General features: G+C 42.2%; 1 protein-coding gene across 1 annotated transcript in view; it reads right to left on the reverse strand.

The window, feature by feature from the left end:
- LOC137532518 (NACHT, LRR and PYD domains-containing protein 3-like) overlaps positions 1-23,943 on the reverse strand; it is a 99,717-nt gene that overhangs the window by 64,959 nt on the left and 10,815 nt on the right. The window contains exons 5-8 of the mRNA XM_068253108.1: positions 21,356-21,421; positions 14,809-16,540; positions 4,008-4,172; positions 726-890 (exon numbers count right to left, since the gene is read on the reverse strand). Of these exons, the coding sequence (XP_068109209.1) occupies positions 726-890; positions 4,008-4,172; positions 14,809-16,540; positions 21,356-21,421 (2,128 nt within the window). The remainder of the gene's footprint in view (positions 1-725; positions 891-4,007; positions 4,173-14,808; positions 16,541-21,355; positions 21,422-23,943) is intronic.

Below are 23,943 nucleotides of genomic sequence, written 5' to 3' on the forward strand. Positions count from 1 at the left end.
AGGATGAGAGAAGCCTCCTGGAATGGAGGGATCTGCCCAGCCTCCGGGGCGGGAGAACTGTGGGGCCCCGGGGACACCCCCGACCCGCCCCCCACACCATCCAAGCCATCACCCCCCAAAAAGTACTTCTTGACCATCAGGTTGCGGACAAATTTGTTCACATCCAACATGGTGTTGAAGATATCAAAATGGTATGAAGGGGGTGCTGGTGCCGGAGCAAAAGGTGATTTCTAACAACCAGTGTGGAAACATCCACGCAATGCAACTCCACAGTGTGTAAACAGCCACGCAATGCAACTCCACAGTGTGGAAACAGCCACGCAATGCAACTCCACAGTGTGGAAACAGCCACGCAACTCCACAGTGTGGAAACAGCCACGCAACTCCACAGTGTGGAAACAGCCACGCAACTCCCCAGTGTGGAAACAGCCACGCAACTCCCCAGTGTAGAAACAGCCACGCAACTCCCCAGTGTGGAAATAGCCACGCAACTCCCCAGTGTGGAAATAGCCACGCAACTCCCCAGTGTGGAAATAGCCACGCAACTCCCCAGTGTGGAAATAGCCACGCAACTCCCCAGTGTGGAAATAGCCACGCAACTCCCCAGTGTGGAAATAGCCACGCAACTCCCCAGTGTGGAAATAGCCACGCAACTCCCCAGTGTGGAAATAGCCACGCCACGCAACTCCCCAGTGTGGAAATAACCTGAGAACTGTTGTACTTACTGTAATTCCTCTATCTGGCTCGTTGTCAGAGCCTTCATCAGATCACTGAACTGAGGACCATCCAGAATGTTATGAGAAAGGTCCAGCTTCCTCAGGGTCTTGTTATCGCTTATTCCAGAGGCCAGGTGGAGACAGGACCTTTCTGACAGGTTGTCATCGTCCAGCCTGTAGAAGAAGAGAAGAATGTTACTAGAAATGAATGTAAAATGCATACATCTCCCAGCAACGTATCTAGTCCAAAGTATTTATGAAGTTCATTTTTTGGGGGGGGGCGGGGGGGGGGGTTCCTTGTCCTCTATAAAATAATTTTATTGTACACACACATTTTGCTTTCACTCAGGGACAGTTTCACATATCACTTATGTTCAGACCCCCACTGTAAATCTTTATAACTAATCCAGGGGACAGATTGTATATCAATAATGATGCTTGGGAAAGGTGACGGACTTAAACTTCCTGTAGACTAGAAAATAGCTCAATACATTGGACCATGGCCACCATGTTTTGGAGCCCTATTCCTTTACAAGTCCTCATGCTGCAGACACATCAGTTATAAGTGCAGAAGTCCACTTAATGCAGGATTGTCACCATAAAAATGACTGCTCTGCATATGGTATTGCAGCCATTAACCCCTCCTGTCCCTTAAGTGGAACCAATACCTCCTTCAGCCCCCCCCCCCCCCAAGTGCTGCAACTGGTCTGAGTGCAGTAAGTGACAAAGATGCTAATGCTGCATTCAAAAGCTTCAAAACCTTTTCTGCTGTTATGGTTTGGAGTTATCACATACCTTAGGAGCACTGGCCCTTTAAGTGCCAACCATTGCATGGTGGGGGGTATTTTTTATCTATAATATATTCCTCCTCTTCCCTTTATTTCCCCCTCCTTTGAATGACATAAGACAGTGCACTTCCTAGTATAGACCTCAGTGGGAGTGTCTGAAGACTCTGGGAGGAGGGCAGTAATGAATACACAATTAGCAAGAGGAGAAAAAAAAATTAAAAAGAGTAAGTGTAATGATCCGCTCAGCTGCCTGCGCAGGCAGGCAGCTTTTTGACCACTGTTCAGGTCTGCATCCTGCAGGTCTCTGGAAGAGAGAGACCTTTTGTCAGTTTTGCAGCTTGCTGCTGCTGAGGAATTTGCATGCGTTTATCATGCAAATTGCCTAGCCACATCCTTTGTAGGCTTGCTCTATGTATACCATGTGATTTCACAGTACATCGCTGGTCATAAGGGTTTGTCCTGTGAAACACTCCTGGAGTGTCAGCCATGCTTATTGTTTGAAGATTAGCTTAGAGTAATTCCTGGGACTGCACTAGGCATCCTTGCTATAGCAGTCAGGATTGTATTATTTGTATTGCCTGTTCTGTCTGTCTGTCGTGCTTGGATCACACTAGCCTCTAGCAGTAGCGGCTGTGGATCCTTCTGGTCTGCAACTCTCTTGCTGTACTTGGATCGCACTTGCTCTGATGGAGAGAGCAGTGGATCCAGCTCGCTCTGTTTCTATACTTGGGTCGCACTTGCTCTGACGGAAAGAGCAGTGGATCGTATCTCTCACTTATTCCTGTTTTCGTGTATCTGTCTTGTCTGCTACGAACGCTTGCTGGAGGCTCGGTGAGGTAACCGTTAAGCAAGTGCTCGCGTCCTCTGTTTCATGTTTGTCTGTCGGTGGTTAGTTAGGCGTGCTTGTCTCTGTTGTGCTTAACACGCGGAGACCGCGCATAAACGCGTGCACTGTTGCGAATGAGTGCGGTGTTCGCGTTTAGTTAGCGTTTGTTATTTTCCTTATCTTCTCATTGTATGATTACTGTGCCTTTGCTACTCTCATGCCCTGTCTTGCTTAAGCCTTGTGTCACCTCTGGCAATCGCCTCTCTCGCGATTGCGTTCATACTTCGTTTCTGCTGTTGTGTGTGCACCGTCACGGGTTGGCGACTAGATTGGGGCACATACATACATTCTGTCCCTGTGCTCATTCTCTTTCGCAATCGCTTCTCTTGCGATTGCGTTCTCACTTGGTTTCCTTGTTGTGTGTCCGCCGGCGCAGGTTGGCGGCTAGATTGGTGGACATACATACATTCCTCATCTGTGCTTATTCAGTCTTGTGTCGCTGTTAGCAATCTCTGGCGATTGCCTTCTCACCTGATCTTCATGGTTGTGTGTTCATCGTCGCAGGGTGGCAACTAGATTGGTGGACACACATTCCCTCTGTCGCTTTGATCTCTCTCTTTCAGGGCTATCTTGCCCTGCGTTTCTTCCCTTCGTGCAATTCCTGTCTGGCGTCTGTGGCAGGGCAGAGGAGCTGTTCCTCTGCACTCCACAGCCCCACCTGCCGACAGAAATTTCCCTCTACAGGTGCGTTGCACCTTTTGCTGGGTTCCCTCAAATTATACGCTTGTGGAGGATTTCCGCAGTGTCAGCGCACGTCCTGTGTGCTGATCACGGAGAGAATTCCACAACAGTTACAGTAAGGTAGGAAATGATGTCAGAAGGTCAAAGGTAACCAATATGGAAACTGTCTAGAATAGGATTCTCTGCTTTTCCTTTATAAAATTCACAGAAATCATAAAGTGGACAGTGCAATTCATATGTTATGTAAGTAGAACTAGTATTTATTTAATTATATGTGTTTTCTATTTCTAGGTTAGCATGGGTGTCGCTTGTTCTTTAATTTTGATGGAAGTTTGTCAGTAGGAAGGGAAGAACATTTAGGTCTGTATCAATGACCAGATTCATCAAGATGGCGAGTTGACATTTGGGCCTGAGAAATCTCCAGTTATTGTTGAGGATCCCCAATGGAGATATATTAGCAAACCTGGACTGGATATTAAAAAAAAAAAAAAAATTGGTAAAAAGTGGCAGTAGAAATCTGACCCTACCAAATAGTGACAGTGTCACTATTATCTTACAGCCTCTAGCTGAGTGTTCTCCGCCTACATAAAGCCTTACTGTACAGGGAGTGTCTGTCTTGCGAGTCAACTTCCCCTAAACTATAGCTATTGTGTCCCAGTAGGTGAGACAGTTGAAAGTGGCATGGGTGGTAGGGTGGTAACATAAGGTAGGGCTTCTCCACTTTTCAAGTTTCTTTTTACCTTCTTCTAGATCAACAAGGGTATCTCTGCATGCAGGAAAATGTTGTTTATTTATATTCTTAACTATTGCTTGAGTTTTATGGACATGTATATCAGCATACTAGGTGTCACAGTCCAGAAGCCTTATATTGGGCCCACAGCTTTAATTACATTTGTCCCAGGTAATGACTGCTGTTATTGTTGCTGTTATACTCACAGTAATTCCTCTATCTGGCTCGTTGTCAGAGCTGTCATCAGATCACTGAACTGGGGACCCTCCAGATGGTTATCGGACAGGTTTAGCTTCCTCAGGGTCTGGGTATTTCTTATCCCAGATGCCAGGTAGGGGCAGGAGGAAGAGGTCAGTTGATTACCCTCCAAACTGGAAAACAAGAGAAAGATATTACCAGAAAAGGACTTAAAATCGAATGCATCTCCCATAAATATATTATATTTGTCTTCTTTATAAAAACAGAAATTCTGTATATACTCAAATATAAGTTGACCTCGTGTATAAGTCGACTCACACAATATTCAACCCAATTAATCTGGATTTTTTTATTGACTCAGGTATAAGTCTACCCAGAAATGGTAATGGCTGTACTTGGGGACCAGGAGGGGTTAATGACAGCACTGCATACAGTATTGCAGCCATTAACCCATCCTGTCCCTTAAGTGAAACTAATACCTCCTTCAGGCCCCCCAAGTGCTACAATTACTCACTCCCCTTCCTGCAGCCCAGTATTCCCTTCTGCCCCTTTCATTGTTCATTGTTATAGCCAGGACTAAGGGGACCTGCATTTTCTTGATATTCCTTTCATCAAAGTGTCTCTTACTACAGGGTAAATTGCTGCAAATGGGAACATCACTATTAGTAGCTACATAGCTCAGTGTAGCCTGTGACTCGTGTATAAAAGTCGACCCCTATACTTTTATGAAGTGAATCAGACCTAAAATTTCTAGACTTATACTCGAGTATATACAATATAATGTTTTATTTTGTGAGGCTTTTCACTCAGAAAAGAAAACTGGTTAAGGTAATCACTGTATATTTTTAAGCAAATGTAAGTGTAAGAAAATATGCTGACATCTAAATGGAATGTACAGTTATTATTATTATGGTTTAGGAGAACAATGAAAAACACAGGAACACAGGGAGCCCAGTCTGGTGTACTTTGGTCAATGAAATAAGCAAGGATGTCGTACTTCAAGTCAGAGCAGGCTCATCCACAAGGCAACCTAGGCAGGGTGGGGGTGTGAGGGGGCACACCAGCCACCTTCTCTGACATCTCTCCACTGCAGCTTACCAAAAAGACCACAAGGTGGCCCTAAATCTATTTTACCTAGGGCCCCATCACATTTTCATCCATCTCTGTCAGTCAGTGGATAATCACAAGCCTAAATTGCTGAATTAAGCAACCACTGCTAAGCATATGTGGTGATGTACCATCCCCAATCGGACTGATGGTGCTGCTTCAAAAATAAACCTTATGATAAAATCATAAACACTGAGCTCCACAACAGGGGTAACTCGTACCGGAGGATAACAATAATTGGAGGCACCCAGATTTTGTGACAAAGGCGCTCGAGTTCCATCCCTCAGATATATTGGCATGGTTTTACTGAACCATTTAAGCAGCCTGCACGTCATTGTCCTGTCCAGACGGGCGCTGCTGTGCGCTCCCGCGCACTATCATGCCTGCTCCCATGCCACCCCCCCCCCCCCCGTTAGCCCAGAGATTAATGAATGGGAACATAGTTCCCATTCATTGATCTAAGTCCCCAGTAGAAAGACCAACGGCTTCTAATCAGAAGCCACCGTCTTTGTGACAACAACAAAAAAAAAAAGTTCTGTCCTCCATATGCTTCCTGGAAGCGAGCACTTCGCTTCCAGGGCTACAAAAAAAAACAAATCTCACTGCAGCCATCTTGTGGCCAAATAGTAAAACTACATCTACATACTTTTTTTTTTTACAAAAATCAACCCACATATTTACATTTAAGATCAACTGTGAACCTCCCACACCAAAAATTAACCAAATAATTTTTTTTTTATGAAAACAAAATTACAATAAAAAAAAAACGTTACCTAAGGGTCTGAACTTTTTTTTAATATGCATGTGAAGAGGGTATATTACCAACATTTTTTTTTAATTATAAGCTTGTAAATAGTGATGATGCAAAACTGAAAAAAAATGCACCTTTATTTCCAAATAAAATATTGCCACAATACATCGTGATAGGGACATAATTTAAATGGTGTAATAACCGGGACAAATGAGCAAATAAAATACATAGGTTTTAATTATGGTACCATGTATTATTTTAAAGCTATAGTGGCCAAAAACTGAGAAAACTATTTTTGTTCCATTGTTTTTCCTTAATATTCTTCTTAAAATGCATTTTGAAAAAAAATAATTCTTAGCAAAATGTACCACCCAAAGAAAGCCTAATTGGTGGTGGAAAAGACGAGATAGAGGTCAATTCATTGTGATACCGGTAAGTAGTGATAAAGTTATTGGCGAATGAATTGGAGGTAAAAATTGCTCTGATGCATAGGGTGAAAAATACCCGCGGGCTGAAATGGTTAAAGAAGCCGCCTAAAGCCCTAAAATACGCGTTGTCGTATCTGCTTCAATAAATGCGTTTGAAATACTTGATGAGATGACTTCATGCAGGTAGGCCAACACTTGCCTTCCTTTCTAAACAGATTCTCATTCTTTTCTCTATTTTGGGTGCCTCCAGTCATGGTCATCCTCTTATTGTTACTTGTTACTCCCATTTAATGTGGACCTGAACTCAGAACTTCTTCTCTGCTCTAAAAGATAAGCAACAGCATAATGACCTTTAAAGGAAAAAACATTTCTTTGTTACAGCTGATGCAAATCCTGCAATAAATCTACAGTGTGTCTACTCCCTGCTTTCATGGAAGCAGACATATTGTTAACATCCTGCGTTTACAAATTAGCTGTTTTGCTGTGTGAGGAGATTCCTGAGCTGACATAGCTGAGAGATCAAATTACGGTGGTGATTAGTCACAGACAAGGGGGATTCAGACAGGCTAAACTCTCAATGCATACAGGGTGCATATATGCATGTTTTCTGTCTGTCCTGTGCAAGAGTTCTGGTCCACATTAATTTCTTAACCTCCTTGCCGGTTATCCCGAACACAGTTCGGGGTAACCTGCGCAGGAGGATTTCTCAGGCCCCGCTGGGCCGATTTGCATAATTTTTTTTTCCTACACACAGCTAGCACTTTGCTAGCTGCGTGTAGTACGCGATCGCCACCGCTCACCGCCGATTCGCCACTACCCGCCGCGCCGAGCCGCCCCCCCCCCCCGCCCCAGACCCCTGCGCAGCCTGGCCAATCAGTGCCAGGCAGCGCTAAGGGGCGGATCGGGATTCCCTCTGACGTCACGACGTCCATGACGTCGGTGACGTCATCCTGCCCGGTCGCCATGGCGACCGGGGAAGCCCTGCAGGAAATCCCGTTCTCAACGGGATTCCCTGCATACTCTGATCGCCGGAGGCGATCGGAGTGGATGGGGGATGCCGCCGCTCAGCGGCTATCATGTAGCGAGCCCTGGGCTCGCTACATGATTTAAAAAAAAAAAATTAAAAAAAAGTGCAGCGCTGCCTCCTTGCCGGATTTTTTAGAACGGCAAGGAGGTTAATATATGAAAGGTTATAAGAAAATATTGTATATTGTATAACTGCAGGCAGCATGTGAAGCCACAAACAAAACCAAAGTATAGTCATATAATGAATGAATCATTCATTATATGATGCCAGCCTGCATCAGCCGTGCCTGGGTGAAGGTCCGCCCATGATGCCAAGTGAGGCGACTTCCTCAGACGGCAGAAGTCTGGGGTCAGCACCATGCAGAAACAGGAAGTGAAGATAGTGCCTGGCTTACTATACTGGGGCAACGGTACCTAACTACTAATACTGGGGGCAACTATACCTGGCTACCTACCTATACTGAGGGTGTTTTTGGGGGGCTCACCGCAGCCATAACGTGCGGTGCAAAATGTCGGGTGCTGTGTGATCATTCCAAATCGGGGGGGGCGGCATCCTCACAAGTTTGCCTCAGGCAGCAAAAACTCTATTACCAGCCTTGCCTTTGCATCTATTGGGGTACTAATAATTAATAAAGTGTTTATTTATGTCAGACAAGTAGTCTAGTCTGCTTTCGGAGGTAAGTCCACCACTGCCTCCCCAGCATATTTTAAAACTTGTAATTATTGTTTTTATTCTGCTGGCGCCTCTGTTCATCAAAGCCTTGCCTGGGTGTCCCTCAGGAAGTGGACACATCATTATTCCCTGCTCCAGCTCCGGGTGAGCGACTTGTGAGGAACCTCGCCAGATGCGTGTCGACTCCATTCACAGCCCTGGCTTTTTTCTAGCGGCCTAGGGTTCATTTACTTGTTTCTCTGCCCAACGGCCATAAACACTTAGAAAAGCTGCCTAGGTCCCCTTTGACAGGGAATATCTTTTTGCCCACTGGTCTAGACTCTCAGTTCCATTTATAAAGCTTGCCATTCCCAGATGAACATTATGTTGTTGCCTGCTTCTTTGGAATATTAAAGGGCCACTATAGGGAAATTTAGGCTACTAAGATTACCCTAGTAGCATGTTTCTAATAGGAATTAGAAAAATTGTGTGTTTCTCTTTACAAAGGTTGTTTGGATAGGATCATTTATAACTCACATACAGATGTGGGCTGATCATAATACAATTCTCTATAAACAATTGGCAATTGAATGATCGCTTTTTATCAGATGCCCGGGTTTCTCAAGAAATTGTGTCCCAGTTTTAATTCTATTTTATTGAAAATGATACTGATTCAATCCACCCAAGGAATTTCTGGGCTACGCATATAGCAGTTATCAGCAGACATTTTATGAAATTAGCCTCTGCCAAGAAAAAAAAAAAGAAAAAAAAAGTGTATTCGTTAGATTAAGGAACAAACGAGTCAAGTTGATACCTTGTACTAACAGCATGCATCATTGGGGAACTTGGAGCAATTTAATAGTAAAAGAAATGGAATTGGAAAATAATTAGAAAATACCTCATTAGAAAATATTGAAGAGGCCTTGAGATGGATGCACTCTAAATTTAAGTAATTTAGCAATAGCCATTCTACCATGTTTGACTGGTCGTTAACCAACTCATATAGGCCACCCCATCTATATAAATTAAGAAATTACAGAGGACTGGAAGTTAACTTGCCCCAGGAGGTGGGTGAAATATTTAAACTTTTTTTTTTTTTGGTAAGTTGCACCAAGCGGGTCCCAGGAGTTCTCTATTAGAACAAGATAATGGCTAAATAATCTTTCTATCCCAACACTGACTGAAAGCCAAAGAAAAAAAAACGAACTCCCTTTATACCTCTGATAAAATCGTAGAGGCAATTAAATACTTAAAAAATAATAAATCATCAAGTCCGGGTGGCTTTAAAACTACTTATTATAAAAAAAAATAATATGACCCCATCTTGATTCCATATTTACTAGATCTATTTAATCACATCTTACATGGAGGCAGCTTTCCAACAGAAATGCTAGGAGCTAATATGACTTAAATTCCAAGACTGGTAAAAGACCTCCTCAACCTAGCCAGTTATAAGCCCATCTCAAATTTAAACAATGATCTCAAACTATTTTCAAAAATAATAGCCACGTACCTGTCCTCGATGATACCAAGCCTTATAGCCTTGGATCAGATTGGGTTTATGTAGATAGTCAGTGTATAACATTAGATTAATCCTAAATATACCCCAGAATGCTGAGCTATTCACTAATAGATTATTATTGTTGAGCCTGGACATTAACAAGGCGGTTTCCTGGACATACCTTGAATCGGTTGTTATAGTGGTAGGGAGTTCAAGGCCCTGTATTACAGCCCATATAAGAGTATCAAAATTCCTGGCTGAAATATAGAACCATTCCAACTGGGACGTGGGAAGAGACAGGGGAGTCCACTCTCGCCCCTACTATTTTCCCTATGTAGCCCTAATTAATATCAATTAGAAATAATCCCAAAATCCATAACTATGTACGTAATAAGGAACATAAGGTCTCTGTTTAAGTCAATGACACCTTGCTGTTCCTCTCCCAACTGGTAACCTCCTTGCCTAACCTTCCTTTTGTTAGATCACTTTTACCCTGTTCCTGGTGACCAGGAAAATCCAAAGCTATGCTAATAAATCTGTCTAAACAGTCAGTCAATCTAATGGAGACCAACCTTGACTTTCTCTGGTGTCTAAATAAATAGAGAAAACATTAAGAATATATTTAACCCCATCATTTGCCAATATATTTAAAGTAAACACCCCCCCCCCCCCCCCCCCCGGCATCCACTATTAATAAATACGAGACTGGATGAAATACAACATTTCACGGTTGGGCAGAGTGGTTGCCTGAAAAATGTTAGTTCTTCCAAAGATCCCTCCCAATATTGGCCCCTAAAGCATTTATTGATGGTCTGCATAGATCTATGCGTAAATTCCTTTGGGCTGGGAAAGCTTCCAGAATTCAAAGCTTTAGTACATGAAAGAGATGCTGCGCACCTTCCTCTTGTAATGCTTTTATTCAGGCCTTCAACCAACAGCCAGCGTATACGACATAGAAAACAAGAGTTGTCAAACCTGGATTCACGGAGGTGCGGAGGTGAGTAGGGAAGAGGTGACCAGGGGATGTATGGACGGCACTACAGCCGTTTCACGCCGTCTGGCGCTTGCTCACGTGCGTATGTCCTAAAAAGGCTCTACCCCCTGCTCAACCAGCTGGGTGCCGAGTGATTTTTCTTTCCTAAAGAATTAAAAGCTTGGTCTTGTTTATTTATATATACGTGCCAACATATTATGCAGCGCTTGTTTAACCGGTTCAGCGCCGCAGTGCCGAAAATCTCATGCATCCGAGCAACGTTCACCTCCCATTCATTCGCCTATAACTTTATTGCTACTTATCACAATGAATTGATCTATATCTTGTTTTTTCCGCCACTAATTAGGCTTTCTTTGGGTAGTACATTTTGCTAAGAATTATTTTTTTCTAAATCCATTTTAACAGGAAGATTAAGAAGGAAATGAAAAAAAATCATTATTTCTCAGTTTTTGGCCATTATAGTTTGAAATTAATATACGCTACCGTAATTAAAACTCATGTATTTTATTTGCCCATCTGTCCTGGTTATTACACCGTTTAAACGATGTCCCTATTACAATTTTTGGAGCCGATATTTCATTTAGAAATAAAGGTGCATTTTTTCAATTTGCGTCCATCACTATTTATAAGCTTATAATTTTAAATAATATAATAACATACTTTCTTGACATGCATATTTAAACAGTTCAGACCCTTTGGTAACTATTTATGATGTTTTTGTTTTTTTTTTATTGTATTTTTTTTTATTTTTTTTTAATAAAAAGTGTATGTGGGTAATTTTTGGTGTGGGAGGGAAATTGCCAATTTTAAATGTAAGATAATGTAATTGTTTAATTAAAACTGTGTGTGGGTGCAGTTTACTATTTGGCCACAAGATGGCCACAGTGAGAAAGTCCTGGATGCGAACGAGGTTGCATCCAGGAACTTAAATGCAGGGGAGTTGTTTCCTGGGGAGCAGAAATGCCACGCTCTCTGGATAGAAAGCGTCGGTATTTCTGCGGGGAAGTTAGATCGGTGAATGGGAATTATATTCCCATTCACTGATCGGGGGGCTAGCGGCGGGTGCGCGCGCACCACGCAGGGAAAGTAGCAGTGCCTTTTTGGATGAGAAAGCTCGTCCAGAAAGGCCGAACTGGTTAAACCTATGTTAAAGGGGGGGGGGGGGGGGCTCCCAACCTTTGGGATTATTATTTGGCAGCTAGAATCTCCTAAATGGCTGGTTGTGCTTTACAGATGCTACTTTGAACTGGCCCTCTTTTGAAGAGTCCTCAATCTTTCCAATGTAAGTTGACACAATCATGGATCTCACACGTAAAATGATTCCCCCAAATTGTGTCTCTCAAACTAGTTACAGAACTGTGCCTGTAATATAGATATAGATTGAATTTGAAGTTGGCGTCAGATAAACCATTACACCTTTCCTTTCTGGGTAATCCAAACTTCCCCCGTGCCCTTTTTACAAGTCTTTCAAATGGTAGAAAAGAAACTCGCTATCTACAGTGCAATTAAAAAGTTTTGAATAGCTGATAAATATATACCCTTTGAATTATTTAGATTTGGCCGAGAGGCCCTGGATGCGTAAACATTTTGGTAACCACTTCATGCTTCTAACAATTTTGGTATATCAGCTGTGTCGCTCACTACTGATGCAGCAATAACTTTTTATTACCTATGCCATCACAGTGATACTTTTTTTTTTTTTCAGGACAAACTAGGCTTTCTTTGGGTAATATTTTTTTCCAAGTATTTTTTTTTAATTTCACAGGCACTTTATCAAGGAAAATTTGGTATAAACGCAAAAATTATGAATTTTTTTCATATTTTCCCCTTTCTTATTTTTACATAGCACGTGCCAGAGTTGTATGAACAATTCTAAATATATCACTTGGCTCATCCTGGTTAACACAATACCCTACATGTTATATTTCATCATTGGGCATGTAGCATACCATTATTGCCAGCCTGCGTGTCTGTGGCGATTGCATGCGATCGCTATGGTGCACAGTTTGGAGACCCCAGTGCTGTATAGATGCATTGCTAGGCAACAACATTCAGATGTATCTATATAGCGTTGGTTCCCCGAGTTATTGCCCTAGCAATCGCATCCGATCCCTATGGGCAACTGAAGCAGGAAAAAAGGGCGCAGGAGTCCTTTCAGTAAAAACTGTGCCGCAATACGCACCTATAATAAACGCCACATTTTGTGGCACGATAGGGAAATTTGGGCGCGCGGTGGCTAGCTAGCTAGCACAGAAAAAAATGGCTTGCGAATAACTAAAAGTTATCTGCAAGCCATTTTTTTTTTCAAGCAAGGGGGGTCTTAGGCACCACCGAGAGGGGGGAGGGGGGTGTCTTAGGGTTAGGCACCATCAGTGGGTGTCTTAGCATTCAGGCACCAGCAAGGAAGGGTTCTGTGTGAGAGTAGGGTGAGGTTTAGCCATAGTATAATATTGGTAAATATTTTCCATTTACTATCAAAATGCAGTGGTAGAATATTGCTAAGTTAAGCAGTATTTTACTAGCGGCAATCTTCTGCACATTAACATATTTGGTAGACATATCAATTTGCCACCGATAATCATCTACAGAAGGCAGCACAGTGGTAACAGTGCATGCAGCTGTATGGATCCACCATTTCCATGGAAGTAAGCCATTTTTGGTAAATACAATATCTGAGTGCGGGTACGTGGAGATAGAAGGTGTGTCCAAGAGTGGGACAGCCTGTGGGATGGCAGAGCACCTTAGCCCACTGGATAGCATACCTATGGGGTAGAACCCTGTGAAACTATGCCAACCCAAATCAGCATGTTTTCAAGTTTGCACTCTTTTAATAAATGTTGTAATTGGTTTTACGTTATGGTGGCCTCGGTATGCTTTATTTGAAGTGATATGGTTTAAGGAAGTTGACATTAAGGAGCAGACCGTGGAAGACTCCTATTAAGGCAGAGGTAGCAAGAGGACCCCACTGGAGCTGCAGACCTTTGTAACATAAGGTCATATACCAAGGGTGAGTTGCCACTGCTTGAGGTGTTGGACTAAATATAGTTCTTAAAGGACTTGAACCATTGTGCACTTACCTAATAGAGTGTTGTGCGAATATAATATATTTGTTCTCAGATATGCAGATATATGTCATTTACGTGGAAGAACAGTATAGCTTCAGCTGTGAAAGTCTTTTAAACTGGTGGGGGGGCTCAGGTTAGGAGAAAGGGGATAGACACACCCGACTCTTCCATTCATTCTAGGTCCATTTTTGAATTGCTTCTCAGAGCTGACCAATGGACATGAATAAAAACTCATGGACCTATTCACGTTTGTCTTTACTGTGTCAGGGATTATCCATTGAATTTATGCCATGCATAAACCCAAACTGCATGACTGTTTTGGCCACCAGATACTTTGCCATCCATTATTAATTATTTTTTATTTATATAGTACCAACATCTTCCGTATCGCTGTACAATGTATATATACAATAATGGACAACATACATACATTCTGTAGAATGTCATGCAACTGCTCATGAGTAGCGATGAGCTTGAATTTTGCATAGTCGTAATTACGCAGCGAATACACAATTACAACGCAAAATTGTAATGTGAAATTTCAAACTATTCTGAAATTAATTTAACACATGATAAAAATTAAACGGCATACTTTTGCATTGACTCGTAATTTTTTGAAACATCATGTATGTGAAAATGTGTTTTTTTTCATGCCCATTGACTTCAATGCATTTGGCAAAAATCAGTTTTCTCATGCATGCCCATAAATCTTAGCAAATATACTCGTATGTTAAAATTTGTTCAAAATGCTTTAGTGAATTATGTGAATGTAATTTTGTGTAAGTTGCAAAAGTAATGCGAAATCAGGATAAGGCCTCTTGCACACTACATGCGATTCCGATTTTTTTATTAAATTTTTTTATTGGAATCAAAAATTCGGATCAGATAAAAAAAAAAAAAAATCGGAATCGCATGTAGTGTGCAAGAGGCCTTATCCTGATTTTGCATTACTTTACATTATTGCCTTACGTGCACAATCATAGTTGTGATCAGGGTCGTACTGGCGAAAATGACTGATTATAATTGACACTACTCCTGAGGACAGCAGGTACTATAAGGACAAAATGCCAGTCCGGCATAGTGGGACTCGAGCCGAATTTGTCTTTACAGTCCTCTGGGTACAGGTACACTGTGAACTGGGCTGCACAAATGTATGAATGATTGGATATATTATATATATGATATATAAAATAAGAAGCAATAGGGATTAGTTATTCCTCCAGTTTCAATACTTGACTACTTCCATATAGGAAAAATAAATTGGTTCTGCATATTGAAACCGTACCTTAACTCCCTAATGGTGTGCAGAGCTGGTGCGAGTTTCCTTAGTCCTTCAATCTGTACATTACAATTCACCAGCTTTACTTCTTCTATTCCTCTGCAGGATTCCAGGATAAAAGACAACATGGAGTAGTCCAAAGGATTAAGACGAAGTCCAGAAAAGTCGATATGTTTCTTGGATCCAATACACTCCAACATCAGAGCCTTATTCCGACTCTCCTGAAGATAGCAGAATATATTAAGAAGCTCTCTGCTGCCTTTTATATATTTGCCAGGTTTTTGTCCTTTTCCAATAGTCTGCTGGAGCCAGGTGATGACCAGCCTGGAAGCCTCTGCAGATAATTCTTCCAAATGAGAGTTTAACATGGATCTAGTAGATTTGTCTGAGAGACCACAGAGGAAACGGAGAAATATTTCAGCACGGCCATCTTTGTATGATTCAGCCTCTTTAAGAGATTTCTGTAATTTTTCATGATCATAGTTAATAAAATGAACTAAGGCAGCAAAAAATTCCTGTAGAGTGAGATGTAAGAAGGAATAATCTACATCGGGAGGGTGACCAGATTCCATCATGAAGCACGAAGTGAGGTGATTATCACGTGTTACACTGAAGGAATTCAGATCCCGTTCCCCAAATACAATGAAATGTTTCATGACACCATATTCTGCCATCTGCCCAACAGATGTCAGCAGCTTTCGAGCAAGGTGAGGGCCATCTATATTTTGGTTGTGATTGGCTAGAATGTTAGCAATGAAAACCACAAAGAGTTGTGTCACAGTTTTAGGCAATGATGTCATGAGCTGGCCAGTATGCGTTGGTTGGGTCTTGAAGCACATTAATAACACGGTACAGATGATCCAGCAGTAGGCTGGGATGTAGCAGAATGTATACATCATGTCATTATCGTGAACATAATTGAAAGCCTTGTCTGACAATTCCTTGTTCTCAAAGAAATGTTCAAAGTAGATTTGCCGGTCTCTGTGGAAAAATCCTAGGATCTCAGTTATTCTCTGAAAAACACTGGTATCAATGGAGGCCAGTCTGGTCGGGCGACTGGTCATCAGTACAGAACAACCCTTAAGTAGACTCTGCTTTACCAAACTAACCACAATCACACCCACATTTTCTCTTTGTTTTTGATTAGTACACAGTTTCCGTGACTTAAAATCCATTTGGTCAATGCTTTCATCTAAGCCATCAAACACAAACAAAAGTCTATCTGGATGTTCAAAAATATTTCCAAGTTGACTATTTAGATATGGATATTGGTGAAGAATCATCTCCTCTAAGCTGACCTCTTTCAGTTTCTCTGACAGTTTATTAAGTTCCCGAAATCTGTACAAGAAGACAAATGCAAATCTCTGGTAGACGTTTCCAGTAACCCAGTCATAGACAAACTTCTGCACCATTGTGGTTTTTCCTATTCCTGGAACTCCGTTCACCATCACTGCATTTGGTGCAGATTGTGATTGGTGGCTCCAGCGGAACAGTTTTTTGGTGGCAATGTGTTCCAGCTGAGTCTGTGCTTCTTTCAAGCTTTCCTGGTGTTTCACTCCAGTCTGTATCAGTTCATTCTGGGCACGTCCTCTAAACTCGTTTGTGGAGACAACAATCAGGTTCACGTAACGTTCATTAATGAGAAATCTTTTTTGCTCCAGAGTAGATCCTGGAGGTTTGTATTCCACTAGAGTCTGACATCTCTCCATCAAATGTTCCTTATGCAGTGCCTGGATATCTGGGAAGAGATAGAAACATTTTAATAAATTGCTTTCCTGATGTCTAATGTAATCATTATAGACAAATCTAGCAAAACATTAAAACCACCTATCTTATATTGTGTAGGCTCACCTTGTGTCAAAAACAAAATCAGTCTGTCCTGCCAAGACATGAAGACTCCTTGATGACTGGACACTATATGCAGGGAATGGGGGTTATGATCTGTAAGTAGCCACATGATAATTTTGCCATAGCCTACGATTTGTCTGGCCGAGATGCTGTTGCTGACAAAAAAATTGGCCTGGAGCACTGGCAAGCCATTATTTAAATTAGGGGAATGGCGGTTAGAAGGTTAAACACTAGTGGCAAAATCAAGAGCTAAGTCTTGCAAAATAAAGGTGCAGTGTGACAAACACCTGCCAATCCCATTGTACTATGCCACAGTTGCTATACAGGTCTCATCTACTAGAGACTTCTGAATGTGAGTCCACTCTGAGCACAGTAAATGTTTAAGAATGGTTGGTGTGCTCATACATGACACAATCTCGATCGTATGTACAATCGGTAAAGTACAGTTATATCTTTCACACTGAAAATCAAGGTTTCTCTGCTACCACTATCCAGACTGATGAGGTGGAGAGACCTCAGCCTAGCTAAAAAGGAAGAAACAGTTAATTGCAATCTAACTAGCGAAATCAACAAGTTATAAAAAGAAGACTATGCAGAAGTATGTCTCTTCATGAGGACTTAGAGTTCTAGCATAGAACAGAATAATGAGGTAACTAGGGCAAAGCTGGAATTATTAAATTGTTTGTTTTTGTAACGATTGTGGAACTTCCTCCGTGATCAGCACACAACGTGTGCGCTGATACGGCGGAAATCCTCCACAAGCGTATAATTGCAGGAACCCAGCAAAAGGTGCTACGCACCCGTAGAGGGAAATTCTTGTCGGCAGATGGCGTTGTGGAGTGCAGAGGAACCAATCCTCTGTACCTCCACAAATGCCAGACAGGAATTGTACGAAGCGCAGAACGCAATCGCAAGAGAAGCAATTGCGAATGAGAACGAGCAAAGGGACAGGTTATATGTGTGTGCACCAAATTAGTCGTCAACCCGCGACGGTGCACACACCACAGCAGATAAAAAGTAGGAACGCGATTGCGAGAGGTGCGATCGCCAGAGGTTACAGCAAGACAGAGCACGAGAGTAGCAAAGGCACAGCAAATCATACAATGAGGAGATACGGAAAATAAACGCTAACTGAACGCGAACACCGCACTCATTCGCAACAGTGCACGCGTTCATGCGCGGTCTCCACGTGATAAGCACAATAGAGACAAGCACGCCTAACCAACCACCGACAGACAAACATGAAACAGAGGACGCGAGCGCTTGCTTAACGGTTACCTCACCGAGCCTCCAGCAAGCGTTCGTAGCGGACAAGACAGACACACGAAAACAGGAGCAAGCGAGAGATAGGATCCACAGCACTAGCGAAAGAAGCGAGTGCGATCCAGGAAGACAGAACAGAAGGATCCACAGCACTAGCGCAGGATGCCAGTGCGATCCAGGTAGACAGAACAGAAGGATCCACAGCACTAGCGCGAAGCGAGTGCGATCCAGGCAGACAGAACAGAGTAGCAGACCAGAAGGATCCACAGCACTAGCGCAAGGCGAGTGCGATCCAGGAAGGCAGAACAGAAGGATCCACAGCACTAGCGCAAGGCGAGTGCGATCCAGGAAGACAGAACAGAAGGATCCACAGCACTAGTGCAGGATGCTAGTGCGATCCAGGTACAGATCAGAAGGGGCTACCAGTAACAACCGCTGTTCCGGTTAGCACCCAGACACACAGAACGATTTCCTGTCGACCACCGCTGGGACAGGACAATCGCAACAGACAAACAAAACAGATAAGCAATCCTAACTGCACTAAGGAAACATGCCCAGTGCAGTTTCCAGGGATTACTCTAAGCTGATCTTCAAACAAAGTGTAAGGCTGACACTCCTCCAGGAGTGTTTCACAGGAAGGAATCCTTATGACCAGCCAAGCATTGTGGGAAAGACATAGTACTTATAGTACACGCCTCCAATGAATGTGGCCAGGCAATTTGCATGACAACGTATGCAAATTCCTCAGCAAGCACAAGCTGCAAAACTGACAGAAGCTCTCCTTTCCAGAGTCCTGCAGCATGCAAACCTATACAATGGTCAAAAAGATGCCTGCCTGCACAGGCAGCTGAGCAAATCATTACAGTTTTATTATAAACACTTTACACACAAACATACATCGGAGCGGGCAAATAAATATATCTGGCAGCTGAACAGGTTGGATAGAATTAAGTAAGATGAGAAAAAGTAGAATGTTTGAAAGTTTAAAATACTGTGTTGAAGTCCAGTACTCCAAAATGGTGACTGCCAGTGCCCTGTAGGTGTGTCAGGATAGTGTTTCAAAAACAGATTATAGACACAGGATACAGAGATCTGTTGTGTCATGTCTCTTACAGTACTCATCCAGATGGGCAGACTTTGACACACAAAGTCCAGCCTTGTTGCAATTGGAGATGTGGCAGTCCAACTTCAGGGAGAGAGATTTTGGCAGAATTCCTGCTTTGTCATTCCCTCAGTGCCCGTAGGTCATATCAAGAAATAGATTGCACTACATATTCAGTAGAGCATTATGAATCCACAGATATGACCTATGATTTTCAAACTAAAAAGTATGGCTAACAACTTGTTTTGTTCAGCTAATGTATGTGTGATTTGTATGAAAATTGTTCAGTGGGTGTGTCAAGCTGACTTAACTTCAGTAAAAAATCGTTCTGCTAGCATTTTTCTAAAGGCTAGAAAACCCATAAAATAGGGAGGCCCAGAGAAAACCCACACAAATACAGGGAGAATATTCAAACTCTATGCAGATAAAATCTTGACAGAAAAAAGGGAGTGAAACTGGAATACCTAATGCTTATGGGGACACATCAACATTGCCATCTAAATCAGATTAATACATTGGAACCCCCCCCCCCCCTCAAAAAAAACTGTGCATTTTCTACAGATTGTATGACAATCTGCATCCAAAGGGCTACATAAGATAGAAATACAATCCGTGACTAACACCAAACTGCACTTATAAATACATTAATATATGAAAATACATTAATGTATGAAAATGAATGCCCAAATGAAGTCGAAACTGAGATTGAGTGTTGTTGTTGGACATCAATTTTTTTACATATACATGACCCAACAATTGAGAATCTAATACGAATCCTGTTGGCACAACTTCTTCTAAATATTTATTCTGCCTAACACCCCAGAGGCATGGTCGCTACACTGAACACCCAAAGAGTTTGAGAATTATGGCCATGATGGTTTTAATAATGTCTTCACAATACCCCAAGAACAATTTAGCATAGCTTGGAGCAAATTTGTCCCCATTGCTGTACCACACTTGTACAGTATGTACTAATTTGTTAAAGAGACAACAATTGTGTATTAATGTGAACTCTATACCACCTTTACTATCTCAAATGAATTGCATTTTCAAAAGAAGGGAAGAGAGCTTTTCGCGGATTCAAAAAAAAAATATTCAGCTGCTCCTCATGTCTGAAAAATGTGTAAAGTGGCTAAAATCTCCAAAGGGTGGGTAAAATCCCTAGTGTAACCTAGTAAGGCCATAGGTAAGGATTGTAAAAATTGATTGATAAATGCAGACAGCACACTACAAACACCACCCACACTGGTGGTGTGTATGTGGTAAAATAAAGTATTGTGGGAATGGCCTGTAGCAGACAGTTCTCATCTACGTTAACCACCCCTTTCTTAAAACCCATTTCAACCTATCCTCTAAACTCCTCTTGGAATTTTTGGGATAATTTTTTTCAATACACCGTAAGTGGTACTCTCTGACAGTAGTTAATATGCCTCCCTTTAGGTAATCCACCTTGTCCTGGTTCATGATTCCACACCCTTTGTTTGCAACCCTCATGTTAATATCTTTAATTTCTCTACCGCTATTCATTCTTGTCAAGACAAATTATTGAGCTATCCTTATTTAAAGCCATGAAAGTGTTCTATGATAATGCATTCATTATATCTGACAAATTATTGAACCCTCCACATTTGGAGCCAAGACAGAGAGCCATGGTAATAGTCCTCTTATGAGCATCATATTCACGTACAGTAACACAGACTTTGGTTAAAACATGTGTTGCATTGGGCTCACGCTTAGTATACTAGATTTAGAGTACTACAACTCTGGTTTGGTTTAGTTTTCCAGATACTGTTATTAGTGTAATTTTCAACAATCAATTTTAGGTAGAGGAGCTAGAAATTGTATTTGATTCTGTGCCAATGTGGACTCAAATTCACCCCAGATAAGTATGGGTTATTAACTTTTGTTTTGGACCTGGTTAATTAATAGACACTGGATCGAACAATCACCCTGCAATGTACCATTTCAACTGATGAAAATGAATCGGTGTTGAACTCTCATGTTGGAGAACATAAGTGGTCCACCAAAACTGACCTATATTTAACACAGAATTGTATACTGCAGGTGTACAAACTAGAAAAGGTCATTAAGATGCAAATAATTCGGAGCTGCTGCAGGATTATGCAAATTCTTCATGCAAATTTATGAAGCTGTCGAATAAACCAAAAGGGTCCTGCCAAGGTAGAATTTGGTTGGTCCATTTTTACCCTGAATACATTTGTGTGCAAAATGTGCAGAATTCTGCATGATCTTTGAATTATTTGCATCTCACTTACCACCCCTTGTACACTCAACTGCATGACCAATGTCTTAATAAATCCCTTAGACAGTCTTAGTTACCTTTCAGCTCTGGAGTCAGTGAGTGGCCATGTTCATCCAGCAGAATCTCTTCAACCAGAAGTTTACCTAGAAACACACACAGGTTTTTTTAGAGGTATTTTTAATATACCTGGTACATGTTTTATATCTTTGTTTTTCATATATACGAGTTGAAATTATTATTACTTTATTTATACAGCAGCACTTGGTGGTATATAGTATGGTCACCGATTATGCTTCACGAGGGCACACAACCTAATCCCTACCATAGTCATATGACCATTATAGTCTAGGGCCTATTCTGAGGAAAGCCAATTAACTTATCTGTATGTTTTGGAGATCTGGGAAGAAGCCGGTAATGTTCAGAGAAAAACACACACACACACACACACACACACACACACACACACACACACACACACACACACACACACACACACACACACACACACACTCTCCATAGAGAAGAGCACAGGAACTTGAGGATGGCCTTTTGTGTCTCATTCTACCATTAGACTCCCCAATACGTTAGTTCCCACTCCTTCAGAAGAAATAACACTGGGGTCCATGCATTATTCCAACATTTGGAGAAGAGTGCTTTGAAAGTGGCTTTGCCACTAGCTCTTGCAAGGTATCTCCAAATGCTGCGTTGTGCAGGAAGAAAGCTACATGTTCATAAATGCCAGACAAAACAGGTATTTGACACTTTTGGCAATTTGAGAAAGGCCGTCCAGGCCGAAACAGCGGGCTGTTGCTGCCTGTCGATTTTTATTATGCAATAAAAGTTTAAGAGCTGATAAATACATACGGAGTGTGGTGCCGATCCTTTTCTGGACTATTGCATTTGACCCTCTGGTACAAGGGTGAGGATCTTGGCACACACCTCTTAAGGAATTTGAGCTTTATTTGGGTGCTCCTGGACACATGTCTGTAGACAAAACTGATGGCATTCTAATTGATGATTGAGCTTTTTTGCTGCCAGGTGCTAACCTCCACTAAGGTCAAGGTGAAAGAGGGAACATTTGTCATGTTTTCTTGTCAACAGGGCCGGCTTACCATAAGGCACTGTAGGCACGTGCCTACAGGCGCCCAATGATGGAAAGTCGGCTCACTCCCCTCCCCGAGTGCCTTCCTCCCTCCTTCCGTATGCAGAGTCCTGATGAGTGTGAAAATGAGAGGTTACGCACCTGGGTCTCGGTATTCCACTGAGGAGATCTCGCTTCAGTGAGGGCATTTCTGGCTACTTAATACTGAGGTTCCTCTAGCTACTTAATACTTGGGGGCACCTCTAGTTACTAGGTAGCCAGAAGCACTCTTAATATTAAGGGGAACCTGTAGCTACCTACCTCAGGCAGGGGAAGTAGGGGAGAGGTGACAGCTGGACCAGCAAACGCACACTTGTGGTGCAGTTTGTTGGGGTTTTGAAGGTTCATAGAGTGCAAAGTCTAAGGTGCCAGGAGGACATCTGTGCCTATAGGCTTCTATGAGGTAAATCCGGGCCTGCTTGACAATAAAATAACTTTTTAAGCCCCCAGTAAGCAAGAAAATATTCAGAATAATTTTGTCAGTACTTTTTAGTACAGATACAATAGCAAGCAACTTTTTTTGGGTTGTTCAACTTGTTTCACAACAAAAGTTGTTTGATAATTGTGCTGCATAAAAGACCGCTGTTGTGTGTGAATGGGGCTTTATTCAGATGGTGGTAAGGGGTTAAAGATTCCAGCAATGTGTGTTCCTTGTCTTCTGTTCTCTCTGACTGATAAAGGTCCTGATAATACCTTTGTAAACAGTGTCTCTCCCTCTCAGCAGCCTAGGAAGTAGATGCAGCCTGGAATGTATCATCATCACAAGCCAGTCAGTCAGTCAGTCAGTGAGTGTAAACACATCTCCCTCTTTCTGCAATATTACAGCACACCTAGTCACCTGTTACCTCCTCAGATCAGCCTCCTCCTCATGTCTCCTGCATGCTGTGACACAGTGAAGTATATTTGTGAGCTGTATGAGGCAGGGGCGTTTCTAGGGTCCTTGGAGATCGGGGGCACCTGTGGGCACTAGGTGGGGGGTATATGCGGTGCGCACAGCGCGTCACTGCAAAAATGGGTGTGGCCATGCAGTGGGTGGGCGTGGCCATGGGTGGGGCCAAATGTACATGAACTTAGCAGCGGTGTAAGCTACAGATAACAGGCCTGCCCATCAAAATATTGGATGGAGCCCCCGTCCTTTATTTAGATAATTTACAATCAATATAGGCATAGATCAAAGATGTATACGCACAATTTCATACATACAATCACTGACCAATTTTACCACCCCCATGCAATAAGTGGGCCAACAGACAATGAATTTGATGAACAGAGCTAAAATTGGCTAATCAAAATTGTATGTGTGTACCAGGCTTTACAGCTAATACTGTACAATAGCCAACCCACAGCGTAGCATACGCCGCCAAAGGGTCGTAACGGGCAGGAAGCAGGGTCAGACGTTGTATACAATCCATAATAAAAGTGCTTTCTGGAAATGTGGGATTTGCATAATAGCAGTGCAATAAAAACAAAACAAAAGGAATCCATAGTGATCGAGTCATTCATCATTCGTGTAATAACTTGACT

Source organism: Hyperolius riggenbachi, chromosome 1, assembly GCF_040937935.1.
Source record: "Hyperolius riggenbachi isolate aHypRig1 chromosome 1, aHypRig1.pri, whole genome shotgun sequence".
Lineage (NCBI taxonomy): Eukaryota > Metazoa > Chordata > Amphibia > Anura > Hyperoliidae > Hyperolius > Hyperolius riggenbachi.